At 44.2% G+C, this 15,981-nt stretch overlaps 1 protein-coding gene across 1 annotated transcript in view; it reads left to right on the plus strand.

Moving 5' to 3' along the window:
- REEP5 (receptor accessory protein 5) overlaps positions 1–8,520 on the plus strand; it is a 44,716-nt gene extending 36,196 nt beyond the window's left edge. The window contains exons 4-5 of the mRNA XM_038769507.1: positions 2,271–2,439; positions 6,576–8,520. Coding sequence (XP_038625435.1) covers positions 2,271–2,439; positions 6,576–6,625 — 219 coding nt within the window. The 3' untranslated portion in view covers positions 6,626–8,520. The remainder of the gene's footprint in view (positions 1–2,270; positions 2,440–6,575) is intronic.
- The last annotated feature ends 7,461 nt before the right edge of the window (positions 8,521–15,981 follow it).

Below are 15,981 nucleotides of genomic sequence, written 5' to 3' on the forward strand. Positions count from 1 at the left end.
CTGAAGATAAGTGGTGGAGCCAGGATTAGAACCCATGACCTTCTGACTCCCACGCCCATGCTCTATCCACTACACCATGCTGCTTCTCTAATGCCTATTAACATGCACATGAATCCAAGGGGGGGGGGGGGGAGGGTGTCCAACATTGGCTAACAGTCACCTGTCACATCACCAAAGCAGTGTAGTTTAATCCAGTTTGGCTTGTGACTGCATCAATCACTTTAATCTTACAAAGGAGGAAGCTTTATGTGTGTGTGTATGTGTGTGTGTGTGTGTGTGTGTTGGGGGGCGGGTGTCACTTCCCAAAATGTGCTCTGGCTGAACCTCTGTGACATCTGAAGAAATCTTTTTGACTTCCTCACTTTTTGTAAAGAAGAAATGTAAAGTTCGCATTCTTCAATTTGCATCGCAACAATCTATCCTATTGAGCATTTACTGTGTGCAGAGTACTGTACTATATGCTTGGGAGAGTACAATAGAACACTATAACAGAGTTGGTAGACACATTCCCTGCCCACAACAAGCTTACAGTCTAGAGGGGAACAGAAATTCGAAGTTTGGCCTAGCAGTCTGCCTAGGTGCTGCTGTGCTGACACCCCTCTCATTGGCAGCCAGGGGAAAGCCCCTCCCCCAGGCTGAAGAGTATCCTTTCTCTGGAGGTCACTGCCACCCCACCCCCACCCCCAAGAGGTGGGAGGGTTGAGACAATTCTGATTTCTCCCCCAGGGCAGCCAAGCTCCAGAATACCTTAGCACTCACCCGGACACCCGAATCTTTTACTAGCTGAAGCCCTCTTATGGGACATGAGAGGGATTTGGCTTTTGGGGGTTCATTTGTCCCCCGCCAGCCCCCAGCTCTGGAACAGCAGCTTTCAGCACATTTAGTACATAACTCGGAGTGTTTCAGTGTTTTATTGAGCAACATGGAAATCTTGGAGATGCAAGGAAGGGAAACAAGAAAAAGCGAAAGAGAAACATATATTGTGGACAGGCTACAGGTCACAGCCATCTGGTTTGGGAAGGCATGGGTTCTATTTACTCCCATTACTCAGACTGCCTTTTGGGTAGGCACAGGACCATAAAGACATGGCCCTGAAAGAGTCCCGACCAGCTTGATCCTGCCAGAAAATGCACTTGACAGCAGTACTGTCCTGAAGCCCGACACCTGGCCGGTGGTTCTGCTGTTAAACGGCTCTGGAATTTAAGGATGTGGTTACAAATGACATGGTGTCGTTCCCCAACCTCAAACAGCTCTAGCTAGGCTGGGTTAGGGCCCTGCTGCACACACTGCCTCAGTGGGGAGTTTTTTTGGCTAAAATCGTTCTGAACTGGACTACCAGACGTCCCCGTCCCAGACCATTCCAAATCAGGGCTAAAAGACCCAAAATAGTGGCTTTCTGACCTACATGCTCTTTGAAGTCTGGGCCCCTCTCAGTCCTCATCCCCCCCTCCCCCTGAGTTTCTGCTCTGGATGCAGATTTCAAAAGTCCTAGTGGAAAGAGCACGGGCCTGGGAGTCAGAGGACTTGGGTTCTAATCCCAGCTCTGCCACATGTCCGCTCTGTGATCACGGGCAAGTCACTTTACTTCTCTGTGCCTCAGCTACCCCATCTGTAAAATGGGGATGAACTCCTACTCCCTCCTACTTAGATCGTGAGCCCCATGTAGGGCAGGGCCTGTGTTCAACTCCATTAACTTCTATCTACCCCAGCACTTAGAACCATGCTTGGCACATAGTAAGTACTTAACAAGTATTATTATTATTATTATTATTATTATTTTATTAACAGTGTGGGGGAAAGGTGAAACACTGGAAGGGGACTTAGTCACCACAAGCTAGTGGATTTTGGTCAAGAACTGAACAGAATGACTACAGCATGTCCAAGCAGCAGAGGAGTCTATCCAGAAAAACTCTGATGGTTTCCTCTCTTTAACTTTCCTTTTAGTCTCCTGAGGGTCAGTGCTGTGGCACACTAGTTGTTTTGGCTAGAGGTGAAAGAGGTGAAACAGCCAACTCTCATAAGAATTTAGTTGCAGAGTTGAGATACCTCAGGATTCTGTGTCTGGCACATACAACTCCCTGACCTTTCAGCCAACTGACAGCTTAGGCTGCTGCTGCACCCCACAGATTCTACACTTCTGTCTTTTGCCTTGCCTTATGATGACAAAAATAATCCAAAGGATATTCTGCGACCAGGTAAGGACACCTTGGGCATCCTTAGTCCACCAAGCTGGTTTCCTTTCACTAATGCTGATTCTCGGTCCTCTGTAGTGTGGCTTCCTGCTGTGGTGTATGGCCCCCAGCCCATCAAACGGCGCCGAGCTTCTCTACAGGCGCATCATCCGCCCTTTCTTCTTGAAGCACGAGTCGCAAATGGACAGCGTAGTGAAGGATCTGAAGGACAAAGCCAAAGAGACCGCGGATGCCATAACTAAAGAAGGTGAGGAAGCATCTGGAAGCAGTTCGATTTCAAAGGGCGGGAGTTGCTGGGGCGGGGCTGGGATGTAGCTTTTTCTGCGGCAGAGCCAGGGGAGAAGTAGCGTCAAAAATTGCACAGAACAAATTCTACCCTTTTTTTTAAATGACATTTATTAAGCACTTACTGTGTACAAAGCATTGTTTGGCAGTCAGGAGAGCGTGTTGAGCAGTTAAGGCTGCACTGGGAATGGTTTGATTTTCCTTGAGGTGTCCAGGTTGGAAGTACAAGCAGAAAGCAGCCTGGCCTTGGGGAAAGACCACAGGCCTGGGACTCAGGGGACCTGGGTTTTAATCCAGGCTCTGCCACTTGTCTGATGTGTGACCTCGGGCCAGTCACTTCACTTCTCTGGGCCTCGGTTTCCTCTTCTGTAAAATGGGGGTGCAATACCTGCTCTCCCTCCTTTTTAGACTGTGAGCCCCATGACAGACCCCAGACAGGGCCTACCGACTGACCTAATTATTTTGTATCTACTCCAATGCTTGGCATAGTAAGCATTTAGCAAATGCCACAATTTTCATTATCATTATCCTTGGGCAAGAGGTATGGACTGTCTCTGCTCTTGGATCTGTACCATTTGTGCACTTAGTATTCAGCCCACCCTCCATTCATTCATTCATTCATTCAATCATATTTATTGAGCGCTTACTGTGTGCAGAACACTGTACGAAGCGCTTGGGAAGTACAAGTTGGCAACATATAGAGACGGTCCCTACCCAACAGTGGGCTCACAGTCTAGAAGGGGGAGACAGAGAACAAAACAAAATATATTAACAAAATAAAATAAATAGAATAAACATGTACAAGTAAATAGAGTAATAAATGTGTACAAACATATATACATATAGGTCCTGTGGGGAGGGGAAGGAGGTAAGGCGGGGGGGATGGGGAGGGGAAGGAAGGGGAGAGGAAGGAGGGGGCTGTCTTGGAAGGCCTCCTGAAGGAGGTGAGCTCTCAGGAGGGCTTTGAAGGGAGGAAGAGAGCTAGCTTGGCAGATGTGCAGAGGGAGGGCATTCCAGGCCAGAGGGATGACATAGGCCGGGGATTGATGGCGGGACAGGCGAGAACGAGGCACGGTGAGGAGATTAGCAGCAGAGGAGTGGAGGGTGCGGGCTGGGCTGTAGAAGGAGAGAAGGGAGGTGAGGTAGGAGAGGGCGAGGTGATGGACAGCCTTGAAGCTGAGGGTGAGGAGTTTTTGCCTGATGCTCAGTTCCACAGCACTTATGTACAAATCCACAGCTTATTTATTGATATTAATGTCTGTCTCCCCTGTAGACAGGAAACATGTCTACCAACTCTGTTGTTCTGTTGTACTCTCCCAAGCGCTCTGCTGTGTACGCTTGGTACAGTGCTCTGCACACAGTAAGCGCTCAGTAAATATCATTGACTGATTAATAAGTATTCCACAGAGAGAGCTTCACTTGCCTCAGCAGCACTTGAATCCAGCCCAATAAAAATGGCTGCAGTTTTTTTTTAATGGTACTTGTTAATCGATTACTACGTACCAGGCACTGTACTTAGTGCTGGGGTCGATACAGGATAATCAGGTTGGACACGGTCCATGTTTCGCATGAGGCTCACAGTCCTAATCCCCATTTTACAGATGAGGTAACTGAGGCCCAGAGAAGTTAAGTGACTTGCCCAAAGTCACGCAGCAGACAAGTAGCAGAGCTGGGATTAGAACCCAGGTCCTCAGACTGCTAGGCCCATGCTCTTTCCACTAGAACATGCTGCTTCTCAGTTTTCTGCAACTCTTCTGGGCTTTGGAACCAAACGACTCCTCTTGCCCAGTGGTCTTACTTGGCCCACTAGTTCTTGAGGTCCATAACTAGCACTGAGAGGAAATGATAGGTAGACTGTATCATGGTCAAAGCAGGACACAGAAGTGGAAAGTGTCCCCTAGACTGCCTTTTGAAGATAAGAATTCTCTACGTGGCTAGAGAGTAGAACAAATTTTCAAGCAATCTTTCAAGAGATTTATCAAGTAATTATCACTTTGCAATTTGTAAGAATTAGGCAGTAATCCTTCCACTACACCCAGCACTGGTCAAACTCCTATTAGAGTACCAGGCCCAGTTTTGATTAGTGCACTTTACAGAGGAACTAAACTGGAAACAATACTAATAACAACAGTGTTTGTTAAGTGCTTATGACATGCCAAGCACTGTATTAACCACTGGGTTAAATACAAGATAATCGGGTCAGATTTTGTCTACATGGGGGCTCATAGTCAAAACGGGAGGGAAAAGAGGTATATAACCCTCCCCCACCCCGCCATTTTAGAGAGGCGGGCACTGAGGCACAGAGAAGTTAAACCACTTGCCCAAGGTCACAGAGCAGGCAAGGGGAGGAGCCGGGAATAGAACCCAGGCCTCCCAGTTCTGTGCTCTTTCCACTAGGCCACGGTGCTTCTCTGGAAAAGGGCCAGAGCAATGACATCAATGATCAAGAGTGGTTCAGGGAATCAGCGATAACTTAGAGGAGGCTGAAGGGATTTAATAAGTGTCCTCTGAGGACCATTCAAGAGGAAATAAGGCCTAAAGAGAGATTTCAGTTGGACATGAAGAAAAAGTTCTTGACTGTCAAAGTGAAAAAACACTGCAATAGACAGCTCACTATCTGTCCTGGAAATTTACTTCTTCTCCTGCTTGGCAGGGGCCCAGATCAAATAATCTTTCAAATTGCTTCCGGCTTTAGGATTCTATTTTCTGCTTCCCAGATTCAAATGGGAAAACTAAAGTCTTGTGGTTTGTGTGCCCTGGTATTGTGGATTGGAGGTTTAAACGAGTCTGACTCAGTGAAACCTGGGCTTTGGGGGATAGACATAAAAAGTCATCCAGAAAAGAACCTGCAGTATCTAGAGACTTGAGTCCAAGCTGAGCCTGAGGAGATTTTTCCCATCTCAAGAAAGCAGTGAAAGTCATAGGATGTATCTGTTTATTGTTGTATTGTACTCTCCCAAACAGTACAGTGCTCTGCAAACAGTAAGCACTCAAGAAATAAGATTGAGTGAATCAATAGGATTGTCCACACTCACTTATGGCCTTTTTTCCTTAGGATCAATGAGGCAATAATAATTATGGTATTTGTTAAGCACTTACTTTGTGCCAAGCACTGTTCTAAGCGCTGGGGTAGATACAAGGTAATCAGGTTGTCCCACTTAGGGCCCACAGTCTTAATCCCCATTTTGCAGATGAGGTAACTGAGGCATAGAGAAGTTAAGTGGCTTGCCCAAAGTCACATAGCAGGTAAGTGGCGGAGTTGGGATTAGAACCATGACTCCCAGTGACCTCAGTGCCTTTTATTTTCTCCTTCTTAACGTTCCTATTTCTGGAGCCCAAACCAGCTCTCTGAAATGAACAAAATGTGTTCCTTACAGAAATTCAGCTTTCATATGAATTCACATTTGCATGGCTTTCTTCTTATCTGGGCCATAACCCCCTGTCCAAAGGCCTGTGGGACAGAGCGTACAAATCAAGCATTGACTAACCTACCAGAAATCTCAAAATGTGGTGACAACGCTACGCTATGAGTAGACATGTTATTATAAAATGTGCATCCTCTGGGCCGAGGTGACACAAGTATGCCACTAAGTTTTGTGTCGTGCTTTGTGAGCTCAACATATCTTTCCAAAGCTTCCAGCACTGCCTTGTTTTCTAATGCGGTGTCAAAGCTGCGCCTTTAGGAATACAGACTGTATTAACATATCTCAGTGCATACATCGATATTCTGAAGGTGGTCAAGGGCATAGGGTAGGACTGGGGTTCATGCCTGGTGTGGGGGAAGGGGAGAGAGGTTCATGCCTGGTGGCTATTTGTGAAGCTGCTTGGGCACTCGGATTTACCAGTATGTAAGGTGGACAGGAAGGCCAGTAATTTACCAGAACTCAAAACCGCACCAAGAACTGGAAGGTTAATGGGAAAGCCCATAAAATGGTCATCAGGACCATTCAATAAAACGAAGAACAAATAAACAGCATGATTATGTAGGCATGACCACCCTTGTGCATTTCATTCATCTGAATTAGGTTACTAAATAGGGGCTACATTATGTCGTAGCCAAACTAACTTAACCGTCTCTGTTTTGTCCCTTTGCAATAGCCAAGAAAGCTACTGTGAACTTGCTGGGGGATGAGAAGAAGAGCACCTAAAACATTAAACTGGATGAAGTCCCCCTGCTCCCACTTCGATCTTCCTGTTACATCTTGATGTTATACTGGGGACTGTGGTAATAATAATAATAATGTTGCCTTGAGAACATTTTTGGTATATTGCAAAAAGAATGTGTTGTAAGTTTTTGCTTACTTGTCTGCTGTTGTCTCAGCAGTTAATAATTTTTATTTAAATTGAATGCAGTGGGCAGTGTCCAAAGCTTATTGAAGGCAAGGACACTTTCTGTCTTATCCTGCCAGGAATATAAACAAATAAAATTCTATATCCCACAGGCTGTGCATTTTTTTTGTACTGTGTTGTTTATCTCTGCATGCATTCCCTTGGTATTTTACAAGTCTGAAACTGTCTGTGGTCCTTTCTGTATCGTATAACTTTTGTAAGAAAATCATTTTGAGTGATCGACTGCCTCTATGTATTTAGGGGGATGTTGCCAAGGGAAGTGAATTTTCGCACACCAACACCAAAGATGCTGGTCATTCAGAGACTGGCCAAGGTGAATCAGAGCAGCCTGGTGTCAGTGGTTGAGATTTTCCTGGTGTGACATTTCCTGTCAAGATTGTAAGCTCCTCGAGGGCAAGGAACGTGTCTACCAACTCTGTTATATTGTACTCTGCCCACAGTAAGCGCCCAGTAAATGGGACTGAAGAATCGATTGGTTGACTGAGGAATAGCTACAAGAAATACACAAGAGTTAAGTGAAAATTATGAGCTTTGCTGTAGCAATGACCTATGACTGGTTGAATGCTGAGGGGCCTCTGTAAAATGAGGAAGCGGGAGCTTTCGACTGCGTCTCTTACTTAAGGCCTCTTTCCCGGAGAACTGAGTGTTTTCCGTGTTCCAAAGCAAGTCTCTCATTTGCCTGAGTTGCATATGCTCTGGTCTCCCAGCTGTTTTCAAGTGTTGGCTTGGATACCTCCCAATACAAATGAACAGTCCAAGCATGCAAATTGGAAAATGCTTAAAAACTAGTCTTTCTCTGTCCTAAATAATGTCCAACTAGGAGAGCATTAATTATGATTGAATGCCATTTTTTACTACCTTCCCAGTGGCAAATTGAAAAATCTGACATATGATCATCTAATGGAATACTGCATTTGTATATAGAGTATTATTTCATTAGCTGCTTTGTGTTCCCGTTTATCTCCCTAGAATGCATTTCATATGAAACGCAAATGTTAAGAAACTTAGCCTCCAGGAAGCATCTTGAGGGTTACACCCACGATAGTTTCTGTTAGCTTAAAACTGCTCAAAGAAAGAGATTTCACTGACTTGGAAGAGCCTTCTTCTGAGAACTGAGCAGTTACTTAGGATTAGGGTAATTGAGTCCCTGCAAAGAGTAAAATGTTGCCAATGCTTGCTTGAACAAAAGTAGTTGTATTTTTCCCAACTGGTTTATCCTGTAATGGACAACTCTCAGGATTATCGACAAGCAATATCAAACGATGAATTGTTCAAAGCTGAAAACACCTACTACCCCTAAAATTTTGGTCCTCTTGATAATTACAATCTTGAGCCAATAAAAAGCTAGTGTATTGTATTCTGTGAGGTGCAGAGTGCACACTGATGCCATTGGAAAAGAGAGTAAACCTTATTTGATAGAAAATATCTCTAGAGTAAATTCCGAACAATGTTTTGGGGGTGGCTTCGCTTTGTGGAAATGGTTTCAAGATAACATGAAACTGTCCTGTATTTTTACTTGGAACATGCAGTTCTTCAAAGGAAAGTACTATAGTTCAGACCATCAAAGGCACTGGTTTTCTCAAAGAAATGGATGAAAATGAATATAACCATTAGATAATATATCATACCTGTACTGATGATGTGATGTACTGATTAGAAGTAGATGCAAATAAAAAGCAGTATAATACTTTTACTGGAGTTTTGGCATTTTTTCCTACTAAGTATTGATGTGGAAATGAAACAAAATATAACAACTCTGTAAAGGAGCTAAAGGATAAGGCAATGGAGAATAGTCATATTATTTGAAAACAGCTGATAGGTCACTTTTCATATCCAAATCTTGAAATAGCATGAATACAATATAATTTGATTTAATGTCTCTCTTTTAGCGCATAGTTTTTCCAGGGTTTACGGGGGTACGAGGGAGGCAAGAAAATGCAATAGGTGAACAGTCTTAGAAGACTCCTTACCTAAGTGCTTCTGTTTGAATAGATGCTTGACCCCGACAAGGCAAGATGAGTTTCTAGACGGTAAACTCGTCTTGGGCAAGGAATGTGTCTGTTTACTGTTATATTGTACTCTCCCGAGCTCTTAGTACAGTGCTCTTCACACAGTAAGCGCTCAATAAATATGATTGAATGAATGAAAGGATGAAAAAATCCAATCGAACAGGAAAGAAAAGCCCCGCTAAAGTCACATTTCCTCCAGGAGGTCTTTCCCTATTCACCCTCCCTTCTGCAACCATAAGTACTCAGATCTGAACCCCTTAAGCATTTGATAGTCACCTCAGCCCCCGACCCCCACAGTACTTGTGTATGTATCTTTATACTCCACCATTTCCCCTATCTGTGATTTCTTTTGCTGTCTGTCTCCCCTTAAAGTCTGTAAGCTCCTGGTGGGCAGCGGTGGTGTTTATCAACTCTACTGTACTGCAGTCTCTCAAGCACTTAGTACAGTGCTCTGCACACAGTTAATGCTCAATAAATACCATTGATTGAATGGTGGATTGAAAGTACAATCTAAAATAAGTAATTTAGCTACAGTGTACATTGGAGATACAGTGAAATAATAACAATAATTGTGGCACTTAAGTACTTACTAGGTGCCAGGCACTGTAGAAGCAGTGTGGCTCAGTGGAAAGAGCCCAGGCTTTGGAGTCAGAGGTCATGGGTTCAAATCCCAGCTCCGCCAATTGTCACTGTGTGACTTTAGGCAAGTCACTTAACTTCTCTGTGTCTGTTACCTCATCTGTAAAACGGAGATTAAGACTGTGAGCCCCCCATGGGACAACCTGATCACCTCGTAACCTCCCCAGCGCTTAGAACAGTGCTTTGCACATAGTAAGCACTTAATAAATGCCATTATTATTATTATTATTATTACTGTACTAAGCGCTGGGGTGGATACACGCAAATTGGGTTGGATACAGTCCCTGTCCCACATAAGGCTCACAGTCTTAATTCCTGTTTTCCAGATGAGGTAATTGAGGCACAGAGAAGTGAAGCGACTTGCCCAGGGTCACACAGCAGACAAGTGGTGAAGCCGGGATTAGAACCCAGGTCCTTCTGACTCCCAGGCCTGTGCTCTATCCACTAGGCCAAAAATAATAATAATAGTAATTGTGATATTTGTTAAGCACTTACTATGCGCCAGGTACTATACTGAGTGCTGGGGTAGACACAAGATAATAGGGTTGGACACAGTCCCTGTCCCACATGTGGCTCACAGCCTTAACCCCCATTTTACAGATGAGGAAACTGAGGCACAGAAGTGAAGTGACTTGCCCAAGATCACACAGCAGACAAGTGGCAGAACCAGGATTAAAACCCAGGTCCTCTGACTCCCAGGCCCCATGCTCTTTCTACTCAGCCAAGCTACTTCTCAATTCTCAATTTCTCTGAAACCTAGATAGTGGAATTTTTTAATTTTAATTTTATTCTTAACAATGGACATACACAAGCGTGGCCAGTCTTCCAGTTTTCAGCTGTCCAGTACCTTGTGTTTTACCGATGTCTGTCTTTCCAATTTTCAGTTCTGGGCTTCCAGCCACCAAATTCCACAGCTTGAACACTGGGGCAGAACTCGTGGACTTGGGAAGGGAGTGCAAAGGCTCTAGGGCAAGTGAGGAGTTTGGTGATTCCCCACAGAGAAACATTCTAGGATTCTGTGAAATCAGTATACCTCTGTTACCATTGACCCACTCAGGTAACAGGACTGTCCCACTGCCCACAATAATAATACTAATTATGGTATTTGTTAAGTGCTTACTATATGCTGAGCACTGTTCTAAGTGCTGGTGTAGATACAAGATAATCAGGTTAGACACATCTTACAATCTACAAATGTGACAAAGAGTACTAGTCGCATATCCCTCTTTTGCTAGCTGAACACTGTTAGACATAGGCAATTTCCATATTTTTTCAACTTGCCCACATATTATCCTGTGCAGGTTCAGCCCCTGGGAATCACTCAAGTTTTGGAACCTCAGAATCGGAAACAGATGGGTAGCTTGGAGTCTGAGTTCTGATTTCTGGAGACCTCACTGATTTCCTACTACTACCCAGGATGCTCATTTCACTCCTCTAACGCCTACCTACCCACTGTACTTCGATCTCATCTTTCTCCCTGCCAACTCCTCACCCACATCCTGCCTCTGGCCTGGAACTCCTTCCCCCTTCATATCTGAAGACCCGTACTCTCCCTACCTTCAATGCTTTATTAAAATCTCATCTCCTCCAAGAGGTCTTCCCCAACTAAGCCCTCATTTCCCCTACTCCCTCTCCCTTCTGCATTGCTCTTGTATTTGGATTTGTACATTTTAAGTACTCGATATGAATTCCACCCTCGGCGCCACCCCAGCACTGTTGTACAGATCTGTAATTTAATGTCTGCCTACCCTACAAGACAGTAAGCTCCTTGTGGGCAGGGAATGGGTCTACCAACTCTGTTATATTGTACTCTCCCCAAGTACTTAGTACAGTGCTCTGCACACAGTAAGCGCTCAATAAATACGACATTGATCGAATGAATGATTGATATCTTTTAGGTGACTTACCCTCTTCCTATCTGCCTCTTTGCAAGACAGGCTCAATACGAACTGTGTAGCTCATGATTACTCAGACGGCTATTGTGAACTTAGAACTTAATTATTTAATACTCATGCTTTCTATTCACCACTTAGTTTTTTTACGAACAACCGTACTAGCATACAATTTATCGCAAAACACGGTTCAGAATTTTGAGCATAGAACTTATCGTTTATAACCATAAAAGTTTGGAAATACAAAACCAAAAATGAATGTAGCAGACAATTCTCGAGGACACATCATTTTAAAGAAGCTATTTGAGAAGACGTTAGAAATAGCAAATGAGACTTGATTTTCATTTCCAAACCGGAGAGAATTTAATTTGTATACCCAAACTAAACCTGGATGAAAGGCAATGATGCTGTATTTTAAGACTTGTCGATCTTTCAGAATCAATCAACCAATCAATCACTGGTGTTTATTAAGCACTGAATATGTACAGAGCACTGTGCTAAGAGCTTGGGAGAGTACGAGTTGGTACACACCATTCCTGTCCACAGGGAGCTCAGTTTACAGAAGCAGCGTGGCTTATTCATTCATTCATTCAATCATATTTATTGAGCGCTTACCGTGTGCAGAGCACTGTACTAAGCGCTTGGAAAGTACAAATTGGCAACATATAAAGATGGTCCCTACCCAACAACCGGTTCACCGTCTAGAAGGGGGAGACAGACAGCAAAACAGAACAAGTAGACAGGTGAGGTAGGAGGGGGCAAGGTGATGGAGAGCTTTGAAGCCGATAGGAGTTTTTGCTTCATGTGAAGGTTGATAGGCTTAGTGGAAAGAGCACGGGCTTGGGAGTCAGAGATCATGGGTTCTATTGTAATATAACTGAAGCAGGAGGAAACGAAGTGACTTGCCTAAGGTCACACAGCAGACACGTAGCCGACCGGGGATTAGAACCCATGACCTCCTGATTCCCAGGCCCCATGCTCTACCTACTGTGCCACGCTGCTTCTCTTTTCCCTTCTCTTCTTGATACTCCCATTTAAACCATCTTTCTCACATCCCAGAAGAGCTCTCATGTGAAAAGTCCTACTCTTTTAGCACTCTTGTAGGCCTGTCTGACACTGTTGCCTGGAAAAAGTGGACACTTTCATATTTATATTTCTGAATCAAGGGTTTGAATGATCAATGTCGCAAACTAAGTCTACTCTTTTGACCATTAGCTCATGAAAGTCCTAGTTGTAAATTTGATCACCTAGAATTTTAATCTCTTCTGAAAAGGATAAGGAAGGAAGAAAAACAACTCACTGCAGGAAAAATCCTATTCGACCTTGCAGGTAACAATTCTGATATGGGATCTCATTGTGGTTTTAACTTTTCCTGGGGAAAAAAGAAAAAAATGGACTGAACAAAATATATCTGCAACCAATCTGCCAAATGATGCCTGGAGGAAAGGAAATTGTTGCAGGCTCTCTTAAGCAATTGTTGGGTACAAACTATTATTTCCAAGCCTCTATAAAATAATATTTCTCAAAAAGGGAATTATAGGATCTCTGACTGAATAATTCATTATTTCTATCTCCAAATGACAAAGGCTTAGGGATTTGGGGATGGTTTTTCAAGAGCATTTTTTCCCCATGAATCCAAAATCCTTTAGCCCTGGAAAAACCCACATCTCCTCCTGTCAGCTAAGAAAATAAGTGCCGGTCTGTGGTGCAGGGCCCAAAATAATAATAATAATAATAATAATAATAATAATAATAATAATAATAATAATGGCATTTATTAAGTGCTGTGTGCAAGGCACTAGGTTACAAGATGATCAGGTTGTCCCACAGGGGGCTCACAGTCTTCATCCCCATTTTACGGATGAGGTAACTGAGGCACAGACAAGTGAAGTGACTTGCCCAAAGTCACCCAGCTGACAAGTGGTGGAGCTGGGATTTGAACCCATGACCTCTGACTCCAAAGCCGTGCCCTTTCCACTGAACCACGCTGCTTCTCAAAAGAAACCAAGTCAAGTCTGATGAACATTGGGTAGTGTCTCAGAAAAACGTAATATTTTCTGCCACAAGTTCGTGTTGGTCTGGTTTTCATGGGCAGGGAGGTTGGACAGAAATAAACTATGGATGTTGTGGACAGAGGCTTGTGTTCTAACCTGTGAGAATCAGTGTGGCCCAGTGGAAAGAGCACGGGCCTGGGAGTTAGTAGAACCTGGGTTTTAATTCCTGCTCTGCCACTTGTCTGCTAGTCACTTGGCAAGTCACTTCACTTCTCTGTGCCTCAGTGATCTCATCTGTAAAATGGGGATTAAGACTGTGAGCCACACGAGGGACAGGGACTGTGTCCAACCTGTTTAGCTTGTATCTACACCAGCATTTGTGCTTGGCACGGAGTAAGCACTTAACAAATGTCATTAAAAAAGAAAACAAAAAAACCTAGTGATCTGGGGAGCAAAAAGGAGGACAGACAAGAGAAATATTGCTAAATACGGGCAAGACAAATTCAAATTTCATACACTGGACTGGTTTTGCAGCCTCTGCTTGGAGAGTACTTGGAGGGATGTGACAATTCCTCTCTATCCAAACCGCTATCCTGCTGGTTCAATCTCTCATCCCATCCCTACTGGATTACTGCATCAGCCTCCTCTCTGATCTCCCATCCTCCTGTCTCTCCCCACTTCAGTCTATACTTCACGCTGCTGCCCAGATCATCTTTGTTCAGAAACACCCTGGGCATGTTAATCCCCTCCTCAAAAATCTCCAGTGGCTACCAGTCAACCTACGCATCAGGCAAAAACTCCTCACTCTTGGCTTCGAGGCTCTCCATCACCCCGCCCCCTCCTACCTCACCTCCCTTCTTTCCTTCTACAGCCCAGCCCACACCCTCCGCTCCTTGGCCGCTAACCTCACTGTGCCTCATTCTCACCTGTCCCGCAGTCGACTCCTGGCCCACATCCTCCCCCTGGCCTGGAATGCCCTCCCTCCGCACATCCGCCAAGCTAGCTCTCTTCCTCCCTTCAAAGCCTGAGAGCTCACCTCCTCCAGGAAGCCTTCCCAGACTGAGCCCCCTCCTTCCTCTCCCCCTCCCATCCCCTCGCCCGCCTTCCCCTCCCCACAGCACCTGTATATGTTTGTACAGATCTATTACTCTATTTTACTTGTACATATTTACTATTCTATTTTTGTTAATGATGTGCATCCAGCTTTACTTCTATTTATTCTGATGACTTGACACCTCTCCACATTTTGTTGTCTGTCTCCCTCTTCTAGACTGTGATCCCATTGTTGGGTAGAGACCGTCTCTTTATGTTGCCAACTTGTACTTCCCAAGTGCTTAGTACAGTGCTTTGCACACAGTAAGCGCTCAATAAATACGATTGAATGAATGAATGAATTCTGGGTTAATATCCCTTCTGCTACGGAGTCTCAGACCCATCAGCACCCAAAAGGCTGTTTACTCCCTGTCTAGCTGAGAGGGGCTATCACTACCAATGTGACAATTTTTTTTTAGTCTTATGCTTTCGAGTCGTCTCTGACCCATAGCAACGCCATGGACGTTTCTCTCCCAAAGTGCCCCACCTCCATCTGCAATCATTCTGGTAGCATCTCCATAGAGTTTTCTTGGTAAAAATACGGAAATGGTTTACCATCACCACCTTCTGCGCAGTAAACTTTAGTCTCCACCCTCGACTCTCCCATGCTGCTGTTGCCCAGCATAGTTGAGCTTTGGCTTATAGCAGATTGCCTTCCGCTCGCTAGCCACTGCCCAAGCTAGGAATGGAATGGATATGCCTCTGCTTGACTCTCCCTCCCGTAGTCGAGACTGGAAGAGTACTGGAAACTCTCCAGGTGTGATGACCTGAATCGAAATTCTAAAAATTTACCACAATGAAGGCACAATTTGAACACAAGGTACAAAGGGCAATAATCATAGTACTGTGTACACAGAGGGCATTCAGTAAGTGTTCATAAAGGACCATTTGCCTCAAACACAGTCTTCTTCAAGAAATAAGGCTGGATGCTCCCGGAAAGAGTGGTTGGGATTACTGATTACCACTACAGTATGGGTGAAAATTAGAATGGGTTTAGTGGTGAAAGCTGAAATTAATAACTTTATGCTACCTAAAGGTAAACTAAGCAAACTGCAGGCAACCTATTGTAAAGAAAGGGCAGACTTCACAGAAGCAAACACCTAAAGGTAGGTTCGTTCATTCATTCATTCAATCGAATTTCCTTTGGTTGATTTCCTTCAACTGATTACCAGGGATAGCTCAATACCTTTTGGTTACTAGAAGGCAGTTGAATCATTAGGTGAGTAAAGAAGGGCTCCTTGCAGAATAGTACCATAGACAATTGCCTAGTTTACCTATATAAAAGAGGGGGTCCTACTGATTATATTTAAATAGGTGGGAAACTATTCTTACCCTATCAGCGAAGATATTGGCGACTACAAGACAGTCCCAGATTTTGAAGTGAAAAATTGAGGGGGGGAAAAAAAGGACAGCTAAATTTGTCCAGAAGAAAAAGATAATGAAGGCTGGGTAATTTTTCAATTTTCCCATTCAAAACCTCGGTGTGTATGTCTAGATCTCTTAATGGGGAACTTGAGAAGAGAAACAG

Source organism: Tachyglossus aculeatus, chromosome X4 (assembly GCF_015852505.1).
Source record: "Tachyglossus aculeatus isolate mTacAcu1 chromosome X4, mTacAcu1.pri, whole genome shotgun sequence".
NCBI lineage: Eukaryota > Metazoa > Chordata > Mammalia > Monotremata > Tachyglossidae > Tachyglossus > Tachyglossus aculeatus.